Raw genomic sequence first — 11,230 nt, 5'->3', positions numbered from 1 at the left:
CACAGGGAAAGGTGCTCCCTGTCCCAGAGCCCTTCCTGCCTCCCAGACCTCACTGGGCTCCAGGATGGATCTGATGGGACGGGGTTTTTTGTGGATAATGTTGGCACTGAAGTGGAATGTGGGGCAGGAGCTGAGCTGTGGGCACAGCCAGCACTCCCCGGGGTCAGCCTGGGGAGATGAGAACATTTGTGTTCTCCCCTGACTGAAGATAAGGCAGCACCAGCACCCAAATCATCTTCTGAACCAAGGAGGACAAATATTTTGCCGCTGTGCTTAGAGACACTTTGATTATTGAGAAATCATTCTGGAAGGGCAATTAGTAAATTTTAAAATCAATTTGGTAAATAAGCTTCTGAAAGGAATCCATGACAAGCAGCAGGGAGGGAAGAATTGACTTTCAAATTACACACACACACTTTATTCATATCTAAATATCAAAGGGGCTCTATGTACAAACAGAAGTAATCAGGAAGCATGTTTTGATCTTGCTGATGTACACAAAAAATGACAATTAATGTCCTCCTTTATGATATAAAGCTGGGAGTTTTTTTACAGTTACATTACAGGGACGATTATAGTCAAGCTTAGGGCTAAAAATAATGAAAGACTATAAAAACTACATTTTAACATTTAAAAATATCCAGGAAATTAACTGGAGAGGCAGGCAATGATCCAATTAATGGATTGCATTTATTAGATCAGGGGCAAGTCACACAGCACCAAGCTCCAGCTCCAGATCCGGGAGAGTGCAGGGGTCCCTGTGCTCCTCACGGGCCTGAGGATGGGGCTGGGGCAGAAGGACACAACAGGTACAACCAAAAGTCAGGGGAGGTGGATCCCAGTGGAAGAAAGTGGGGCTAAAACTCACCATTGAGGGAAATGGGATAAATGTGAGCAGCAGAGCTGTCCAGAGTGGGATTCACTGCACCCAGAAGAGCCCTGTGTTGCAGCTCTCCAGCAGAAAACTCAAGGCTGTGGCCCCAGAACGTGCTCAGATTCCTGCCTCAGAAAATTCAAGCCTCAGGCAGCTCCCAGTAAGCTTTGTCTGATGCTCCAGTACCAAACCAAGGTGCCCTGTGGATACAGGACTGGGAAATTTGCAGGGCAGGGGTGATGGACAGGCAGGAACTTCAGTGTACCCCTCGCTCTGTTGGCAGAGCCACTGTGGGCACTGAGGTTTCAGAGCTTTTTGGGAGCCTTCCAGAAGTAAAGGAGCTGTTCCATGGTTGCTCACCTGCCTCTTCGTTAGAGGGGCTGAGCAGATGGCTGAGCACAGACTGACAGCACCCAGCTTTCCCAACCACACAGAGCCAGGAAGGGCCTCCTCTATTACAGCACTGCTCAAGTTAATTAAAAAAAAAAGGCAGTAAAAAGGGAGAATTAGCAGTGAGATGGGAAATAAATATACTTACCTACGGGTCAAGAATAAAGAAACAGCTTTACCCTGATCCCTGCTGCTCCAGAGGAAGGAATCAAGTGCTGAATCTTTGAATCTTTCCTCTGAAAAAGGAGCAAATCTGAGCCACGGGCACCCTCTGCTGGGGCACCCATGGCTGGCAGGCAGCACCACGGGGCTGGCTGAGGCCTCCAGGCCTGCAGCCTTTACGTTTCAGCTTTAAAAAGAGAAAAAAGGGCACACTCAGCCCCCCAGATGCATCAGCTGTCACCTTACACTGCACTAACTAGGTCATGGTTCTTCAGCTCGTCTTCAGATTTGGGCAACAAAACCCTGTTTGCACGACAGTGTTGTTTTGGAGTGATTTGGGGTTTGTCCTGTGTGGGCACAGCTCAGGATACCTGTCACCACACCAGGCACTCCCTCCATCACAGCCACAGCAGTGAGTCCTGCACACCTTTCAACAGCTCCTTGTCCTGTCCTGGCCCCCATCCCAGGCACTTGGGGTGTCCCCAGTCCCACAGCACACACCAGCCAGACCCTCCCAGGGAAAAACCCTCCACAGACCAGTTTACAGACATCATTTAGCTCAAAGTCCTAATTAGTCACTCAGAGTGATTTACTTGTTCATTTGGAAGTGGGGGAGGGGGCAGACTAAGCAGGGTTTGAAATTATCCCTAAAGGGCACAGTAAATTAAGTGTTAATGAGGAATCCTATGCAAAGGGCCACAGTAGCTAAATAAAATAATTAAGGTGCTAAGTGATAACATTCCTTTGGTTCTCAATAATTTAGCCAGTCTGGTTTTCATCCAGGATATCTGCAAATGAAGCCACCCCCACCCCACAGCTGGTGCAGCTCAGCATCCAGTAGGATCAGGCCCACCATGGAAAGAAACTTTCCTTGAAAAAGATCCCTATTTCCCACCTGAAGGAAGTGCTCTGCTCTGCTAATCACGCTCTGGATTTATATATGACACAAAATGTATTGATTCGAGTCTACAACAAACTTTACAGGAGCTTTATTTCCAGGGGCTGTGTGTTTTTTTCCAACAGCTCAATGTCCATCCCTCGGCAGGGCTCACACCTGGTTTACAGCCAAACACAGAGAAACCACCTCCTCGTGAGGAAGTCCCCACTGAGGGTTCCAAAGCACAGCAGGCTCTTGGCAGCTCCCTCTCCCTGCTGAGCAGGCTCAGGGTGGGCACAGGGCTGGGCTCAGAGGCAGCACCAGCCAAGCACTTTCCCCCCCACAGCCCAAATTCTCTCCACAGCTCAAGTGATGCACGACAAGCACGAAGCTCACAGCCACCCCTGGGTGGTTTCCTGCCAAAACTGAAGGATACAGCTGGCTGCTTTCAGGCCTGGCTTGGTCTCTCCCCTCCCTGGAGCTGCTCCTCCCCAGTGCTACCCAGGACAGGAGGTGCCCTGGGCACTAAGCCAGGGATCTGGTGGCATCCTACATCAGCCAGGATGCAGCTCAGGTCAGTGGGGCTCTGCCTGTGACCTGCAGGGATGGTGGAGACTCTGGGAAGAGTTTTTCCATATCCACACCGAGCAGAGCCAGGGAATTCTGAGCAGCTTCCCCCACCACACAGAGAGGATTTCAGTCTCCGTGCCTCCGCTTCTGGCTGCAGATGGAGTGCAGGAGGATACCTGTAGGAAAGTAAAAATAAATAAATACTGCGAGCTTTTTGTTTGTTTTTTTTTAAAAAACCACAAGAAATTCGTTCTGTGGGCCTGGATGTTTGGTTTTTAAAACACAGGAGTCTGGAGTTCAATGCCCTTGTGCTCAGAACTGCTCTTACCAGTAGCAACAGAGACGTTGAGCGAGTCGATGCCGGGGTGCAGGGCTCTGCCAGGGGGGATGGCCAGCACCTGATGGCATAGCAGCTGTGTCTCCAGGGAAAGGCCCTCCCCTTCACTACCTGCAGGAGAAAGACACAGCTCACAGTTGCTGCCACATCCCTTTCCCCCCTCCTCAGCCCAGTCCTTGCCAATGCTCTGTCACACCTACACCCTCAGCTCAGCAGGAACCTCACCAGCTCCCAGGCAGCAACAGCCAGGAGCTACCAGAGCTGAGACAGGCACCTTGCCACCTTCCCTTCCTGCAGCTGTTCTCCACCATCAGGAGTGTTTTTGAGGAATACCTGTGCAACACACCTGCACAAAGCACAGAGCCTTGTCCGAGCACAGAGAGCCCCTGCACGAGCAGAGCTGTGCCAGCAGAGAGCTGCCCGTGCCCACGGGCTGCTGGCACTGGGACAAGGCAGGCAAGAGGCCACAGAACTGCTCTGGTCCAGCAAATCCCACATCCCTATTGATAGTGACGGGCTCAGCCCTCCCAGCACACAAACCACCGGCTGGGTGCAGCTTGTGCATGCAGACAGTTTAACCAGAGGCTTCAATTGATTAGTTGTTAAACCATCCAACAGCCCTGATATGTTTGGGCTGATACACTGGTGAAACAGAGTTGAAATCTATCCCAGGTCATTAGTAGTTGTTTGACTCACGCTGTCACAAAGGGAAATGGAAAGGGAGAGGCTTTAAACAATCCTGTGCGCAGACAAGTGAAAATGCAGAGGACCAGGGACCTCCCAGCCCGCTTGGCTCCCCAAAGAATTCTTCCACATTCATTATTTAGAGCTACACAGAGAGTTACACAGCTGCAGGAATAGCCAGCTCGTTCCAAAGACCTCTGGCAAGGCAGGCTCAGCATGTGAGAGTCAAAACATTCCCCTCCAACAGCCATACCCTGACCTGGCTGAACCCCAGACTGGTCCTGGGATGGCACTGCCAGGGCTCACAGTGCTCACCTGGGGCTTCTGCCTGCCTGACCAGGGCTGTCCCCCACTCAGCTCACCTAACTAAACTGAGACACTTTCCTGAAGTTTTAACAGCCCACGTTCCTGTGCCACTGGAGACTCACTCCTCCAAACTCAGCAAACTGGGCTGAGTTGCCCAAAAAGTTCCTTCCCTGTCCCAGCAGCTCCCACATGGATCTGTGTGATCCCTCTGACCACACGGGGAAGGAAAGGGCCATTACTCCCATTTTTTGGCTGGAAGCTGCTGCCCAGTCTCTCGTTCTGCTGAGCTGCTCTAACTGGCAGGATGCACTTTTGGGTAAGGAAGAGGATGCTTTGGGCAATGCATCTTGCATCACCTCCCTAGAAGAAATAAGCCATTTGCCAAAGGCAACCTTTGGCTGGGGTGAATGAACCTTCATAAAACCCAAATCCCATCCCAACCATTCTTTCCCTCCTGCTGTAAGCCAGAAATGGCCTGGGGGAGTTATCCAAGGTCACAGGGTGACACCAGGAATCAGAACCAGGCCTCCCACGGCCCAACCTGCCTCTTCAGCACTACACCGTGGCTCTCCAGGGATGCTTAAAAAAAACCCCAAAAATAGCATCCTACTTTTTCCTGATTCAACACAGAAAAGTTTTACAACTTACAGTCATATTTGCCTCCTGAGCCTCCCAAACCACACTCCCTTGGGACTCTCCAAATGGGACAGCAGCAATTGCCAGAGGTGCAATGGCTCCTGGAGCAATCCTCTCCTGTCCCTGATAAGGGTCTTACGATTCCTAATAAAGGTACCAATTTTGCTTCCAGCTTTTACAAAGCTTTTTATGGATCTAGCTGTTTAAAATAATTAGGAACCATAAATTCAGGGCAAAAAGGCTTGCACAGTGTGACACGAGGGAGGGAGTATTGACTGAATCAGATTAAAACCTGGTTTATACTGGTGAAAAAAACACTTCCCACTTCAGATCTTAAACTTCCATCTCTCAGCTTTGTTCCTCACTTCAAAGCCCAATGTTAGAGCTCGGTGAAATGATAAAACAGGTTTCCTGCCCCACTTAACAATCAACACCAACAACAGCTGCAGTTCTCAGGGCAGGAAGTTCCAACCCTGGCGGCGGCAGCAGAGAAACACAAAATGAGCATCTCCACAAAACCCTCAATCCCGTGGACAGCCTTAAACCCTGAGCTACAGACTGCAGGTCTGAGAGGAACAAATTGCCCAGGCACTCTCCTCACTCAGCCATCCAAGTGCTCCCCATCTGTTCCTGCTCACAGCAGGCTCCCAGTCCTGCGGGCAGCCAGCCCTGCCTGTCACCTCCAGCAGTGACTCCAGCACACACAACAGTGAGCTGGACTGTCCAAATCTCTCCCTGCCAAGCCAGCCAGGATGCCAGGAGGGTGAACTGGGAGTCTGCAAACGCTTAACTTACAAGACAATCCGTGTGGTGCCAGGAAGCTCACTCCCAGGCTGAATTATCTCTGCTGCTCTCTGCGGCTGCAGGAACGCTACATATTCAGATCTAGGACGTTTCTCCCCACAACCTCAGCACCAGATGACTGTAATGTTCAATTTTCTTTCCAGAGAAGAGTTAGTGCTCAGCAGAGAGTTGAAATCATTACTGCTGCAAGGTCCGGGAGCTCTCCTCATGCATCTACCAATCAGCCTCCAATCTCCCCTGACAAAAGGATATTTGGACTTTCTCCTGGAGAAATCTCTCATAACTCAAGGTAACGACACCACTGCCACTTTCACCCCCTTCCTTTCTGCGGGTGTTGTCGCCGTTTCTGGGATGCATTTCTCTGTGGTCCATCAGCAGTGCTGCCAGCCCTGCCTGCTCCCTTTGTGACACGGCTCCACACATCTTGTAGAGATGCCAGATTTGCGGCGCTGTCTTGTCAGTATTTCCAGGGGTTCAATAAACATTTTAATTAAAGGAATGTCTTCCGAGCCAAGATAACCGCGGCACGGGGCAGGGTTACAGCCCCTCCGTGGCTCGTGGCCAGCACGACTTGCAGGTGTAAAAGCTGAGAGCAGCTCCTGTGCCAGGTGACACAAGGTGGGGGGACACAGCACAGCCACACGCAGGGGCCTGGAGCAGCAATTTGGGGGGAGTTTCTTTCCTGCCCTTCCTTTCAGCTTCTGGGAGGCTGCACGACCCCAAACTCTGCCCACAAAAGCAGCATCCTTTGCCAGTATCCTCTGCACTGAGGGAGCAGAAGCCCTGCAGGAATTACCCCGGTCAGGGGCTCAGGGGAGCGGCACCCACTGCCCCAACGGGGAGAGGTTACACCTGCTCCTGCAGCCAACACCTCCTGCCTTCTCCTGGCCGTACAAAAACAGCCACTGACTGCTCCCTGTGATGGTCTCTGTGCCACAAAGCCCAACCTTGCACTCAGACCATGCCAAACAAGAGCTCCTCATGGCTCTTTCCAGACCTGGGCACAATATATTCCTGTTTTTTTCAGAGGAAACATGACAGAGCCATGACATGGCACCGTTCACCAGCACAACCTCTACACAGCAGGAGCAAACACGCACCTCTGGGGCTCCCCCTCACCTCTGGGGTTCACCAACACAGAAAATCCAGGCTTGGGGCTCTGGGACAGGACCAGAAGCAGCACAGAGCACAGTTCAGAGCACCACACTGTGGCTGCCCTGCCCCAGAGCTGTCCTGGCACTGGAACTGCCACCCAGACCCTCTGCAGCTGCTCCACTCCCCACACAAACTGCTTGTTCCTGCAGCTCCTCCTGGGAGGCTTCTCAGCTCCCCCTGCTCCTCTGGGTCCCTGTTTCCCAGACCATTCCATGAGTCCTGCTCTGCTTTTCTTTTCCAGACAAAGTGTGATGTGACATAACAGACCTGCAGCCTTGGAGTGAAACCAGCCCCCGAGGGTTCCCTCACACCTGCACCCCCACCCAGCCCACAGCTCAGGAAATTCAAATACCTATCACTACAATAAGGGGTTTATCCCACCGAAATTCCAAGCAACTGATGACAGGAACATCTTCCACATCCTCGGGTTTGCTGACTGTTCCCACCACTTCCCAGCCTTCTGCAATTTTAGCCTAGAGAAGGAAGGGAAACAAATATTAAAGTTGGCAATTTTTCAAGCTTAAAAAGAAAATAAGTCATCTATGGAAAGACACTGGTGGGGTGTTTTTACATTTTCAGTTAAGCTGACTGGTTTTTCTGTATTTTTTTTGGCATCCCTTGAATTTTTACCACCGAAGTCCTCCCACTATCAGCACACAAACCTTGACTTAATAAACAACAACAACAAAAAAAGTAATTTTCCTTCTGGCATTTATTCCAGTTCAGTAAGCAAACAAACAGCAACTGAAAAGCTTTTTTTTTTTTTTTTCTGCTCATGCAACAGTTCTAGGAAGGGTTTTTTTGCCAGGAAAGCATGCAAAAAGAGTAGTGTTAAACAAATTAGCACAAGGCTAATGCACAGAGCAGTGCACTGGAAGTTGCAGAAGCCCACAGTGACGTTTGCAAACTCAGATGCCAAAATTCAGCTCACACAAAAACACTCAACACTCAGTGCCTCACATAACCAGAGAACCAAACCTCCCTCCTGCACCCTGGTAAAAAGAGCCTTAATTATTTGTGTTGGAAATCCATTTTAACAATAAAAGAGCTGCTGCTTCTTGCCAGCCTCATTTCCTGGGAAACTGGCACTTTTTACACGATGTTATATCAAATTTACTCCAGCCAGGCAATGCCAGGGGTGAGGCCCGTGAGTCCTGGTCCAATTAAATGAGCTGCTGCAATGGCTCAAACTGTTAATAATCCAAGCTTTACAGTAACAAAGTGATTCTTCCAGCTTTTCAATTAAATATCAATGTATTTTATGTATCTTTCACTTCACCATCACCCAGAGCTCCAGCTGCCACAGACCCATTTCTAGCACCAAGTGGGCAGAACTGGAGATCCTGCAGCTCCCTCGTGCACACAATGTGTCCCCAGCCCAGCCAGGGCACAGGTGACCCCCACAGGGGTCAGGGCAGTCACACTGTGCCCATTCACAGCCACGTCCCTGGGTTTGTTTCAGTTTAAATCCCGTTTTTCCACGTGCATTCCCTTTCCTTCTGCAGCATGTTCTGCAAAGGGCCCTATCTCGCCTCACTGCATAGGTACAGTGTAAAAAGATTCCCAGCAGCTCACCAGCCCTGCTTTCTCCTCTATTCCCTGCTCCAAAGGCTGCTCCAAAGGCTGCCCAATGCTGCCATCGTGTGCCTGGGCCCCAGGATGCTGCCTCTGCCACACTCCAGGCACAGCTCCAGTCTCCAGGGAGGGAAGGGACACAGATCCCGGCATACTGAGCTCACAGCCCGAGTGTGGGAGAGCCACAGGGCTATCCTGCTACCACCAGCTTCCAGGAAAAACACCCACATCCCATCCCCAGCCGATGGAATGGGGCTGGAGGGAGGTGTGTCTGTCACTGGTGGTCCCACAGCACAGATCACCAGCAGCAAACAGGAGAGCACAGCAGGAGCACAGACACTGCAAACAACTCAGCCCTCCTCCTGATCCATACAGGGGGGGAAGAAACAGGGAATCGTTCTACCTTCAAAAAGCTCTGGAGATCATCTGTGCTGTAGACATCGAAGACCTCCATGGCTCCAGCACTGGCTTTGCTCACTGTTGGAGTCAGGGGGCAGCTGCAAGGGAAAAACAAAGGAAAAGCATCATACAAGAGCAAAAAAAAGAAATCCAGGCGAATTTCTGTCTCTGTATTCCCTTCTATTGCCTCTGCAACCTACTCCAACCAGTGCACTACAGATCCTGCTCACTACAGGGCTGTGTTTTATTATGGAGAGCAGGAGGGCTCAGGAATTCACCCAGGAAACAGGTCCGAGCAGTTCTGTGCAGATGGGACAACTGAAACCTGAAATGGGTTAAAACAAGAAGTGCCCAGAGAGGGTTCCTTCCCAGCCTGGAACACCCCATCCCTCAGCCTGCCTGCGGAGCTGCAGCCACCCAAAACCCTGCTCCCCAGCTCAGCCCCAGAAAGCTCTTTGAACAGCTGCTGAGTGATGCAGGCTGGAAACCTCCCTGGGAGCCAGCAGGGAAGGAAAGAGGAGCTGCGGGAGCAGATGCACAAGCCCCGTACCTGTTCCTGTAGCTGGTCACCACTCTGTCCACCCCCAGGAAGTACGCGGAGCGCAGCAGTGCCCCCAGGTTCATGGGGTCCTGGATCTGCTCCAGCACCAGCCAGATCAGCTGCTGCTTCCCACTCGCATCATCCCCCAAACTGGGCGTTTCAGCGCCCTCCAAACTCTTGAACCGGAGCGGGGTGGCCTCCAGACACACTCCCTGGTGGACCTGACCCCTGCAGAGCTCGTCCAGCTCCCTGCCCTGGACGTGCAGCACCGGGACCCCTCGGGCCGTGGCCTGGAGCACAAACTCGCTCATCACGGGCCGCCGGGAGCTGCTCTGCTTGAGGAACAGCCGGAACAGGTCCCTGCGCGCCTGGCTGAGGGCCAGGGAGCACGGCCCGATCCCGAACAGGATCTCCGAGCCCTTAGTCCTCTCCAGGCGCAGCGGCTTTCGCTCCATCCCTTTCCTCGCCCTGGGGAGCTCATCCAGCTGCGACAGCCACAGCTCCCGCCCGGTTGCCGACCCCCGCCCGGCCCCTCTGTGTCCCGGCCGGGGGTGTCCCCGCGGGGTGTCCCGGGAGCCCCCGGAGCCGGGACCCCGCGGGAGGGATGCGGGGGGACCCTCCTCGCCCCGACCCGCGGGCGGGGGCGGCTGCTCGCGGGTGGAGCGGTGCCGGACCCCGCACGGCCACCGGGGCCCGCACGGCCACCGGCACAGCCCCAGGGCGCGGCACACGCGGGGCATCAGCGCCCGCTCCATGGGCGCCCACGGGGGGTGATGAATCCCGTTCAATTCCCGGCCCCGGCTGAGCCGGCGGGGGGAGGCCCCGCACCACCCTCCCGGCGTGGGGAGGGAAAGCACCGCGCTCCGTTCCAGACCCGCACAACACGGGCAGGGGCTGGAGGGGCTCCCGGCCCCGCAGGACCCTCGTGGGATCCCCCCCCCCGGACTCTCGTGGGTCCCCCCGGCGCCGCCGCCGCTCCCGCCCCGCCCGCTCCGGTTCCGGCGGCGCCCGCGGGTCCCGCCCCGCGCGGCAGCGCCGCCTGGCGGCGAGGAGGGGAACAGGCCGCGACACCCCCCGCTAATTAACAGGAGCTTAATTAACCACGAAACAGCTTTAAAACCGCTTAGTCGCGGTTCCCCTAAACGCTGGGGAAAACAGGGAAGGGACTGGCCATGGTCTAGCCACATTACTGTTCTAAAAGGAGTTTGCAGAGAGAAGCAAAAGCGTTTCGGTCCTTTCCTATTTCATTAGTCTGAAGCATTGACAAGTTACGCCAGGCGTCAAAAACATCATCAGATTTCTTTAACAGGTTCAGAGATCTTAAGCAGAATCATGTTTTACTGCTGGTTACCAGAGCCAACTGCGTTCATGGTTCTTCTCCCCAAAAAAATGAGAGCTGAGACTATACATCTACACATAGATATATATGTATATGTGAGCTGAGCTCACATATCTGCCAGGTCACATTTGCCTGAGGTACAGCACTTTCAATAGGAAAATAATTCAGCTATTCATTACTTATCTCCAAAAACTTTGTATTTCAGTGACTGCAAAGCTGAGCTCAGGAATGGCCTCTGCACTTGGACAACCTGAAAGGGGACAGGGGAACAAAATGCCTTCAGTTAACAGTGACAATTCTGGCCCTAATCCCATGCAGGTTTTCCCCCATTCCTGATCCCAGGCTCATCCCTTGCACAGTTTAGCCAAACCCAGCCCACCCGGGGAGTTCAGGGAGCCCCTCTGGAGTTGTGGCTCCATTTGAACAGGGACAGGCGAGTCCAACCTCCACAGGTTATCTATGAGACACCTGGATGCTGTTCTGCTCTAGAAAGTAATTCTGTTTTTTCCCATAAACAACCACAACATTTCTGGGAACAGTAAAAAGGCTGTTACGCTTTTAACACAAAAATGACAGAACAC

General features: G+C 52.7%; 1 protein-coding gene across 1 annotated transcript; it reads right to left on the bottom strand.

The window, feature by feature from the left end:
- Positions 1 to 2,381: 2,381 nt before the first annotated feature.
- Positions 2,382 to 10,274, bottom strand: MRM1 (mitochondrial rRNA methyltransferase 1). The gene is made up of 5 exons (XM_032707758.1): positions 9,320 to 10,274; positions 8,774 to 8,867; positions 7,148 to 7,268; positions 3,202 to 3,321; positions 2,382 to 3,049 (listed from the first exon to the last, which is right to left on the bottom strand). The coding sequence occupies exons 1-5, from the start codon at positions 10,063 to 10,065 to the stop codon at positions 3,000 to 3,002; spliced, it is 1,131 nt and encodes a 376-aa protein (XP_032563649.1). The 5' UTR covers positions 10,066 to 10,274; the 3' UTR covers positions 2,382 to 2,999.
- Between the last annotated feature and the right edge of the window lie 956 nt (positions 10,275 to 11,230).

This window comes from Chiroxiphia lanceolata, chromosome 20 (assembly GCF_009829145.1).
Source record: "Chiroxiphia lanceolata isolate bChiLan1 chromosome 20, bChiLan1.pri, whole genome shotgun sequence".
NCBI lineage: Eukaryota > Metazoa > Chordata > Aves > Passeriformes > Pipridae > Chiroxiphia > Chiroxiphia lanceolata.
This window is presented reverse-complemented; position numbering and strand designations above follow the sequence as displayed.

Bases quoted from the DNA above. Each gene is read 5' to 3' on its own strand.
- MRM1 (XM_032707758.1), bottom strand. From the start codon at position 10,065: ATGGAGCGGGCGCTGATGCCCCGCGTGTGCCGCGCCCTGGGGCTGTGC. The intron at 8,868-9,319 runs GTACGGGGCTTG...TTTCCCTTGCAG, and splicing joins GTGACCAGCTACAGGAACAG to CTGCCCCCTGACTCCAACAG. The intron at 3,050-3,201 runs GTAAGAGCAGTT...ACTTTCCTACAG, and splicing joins CAACGTCTCTGTTGCTACTG to GTATCCTCCTGCACTCCATC.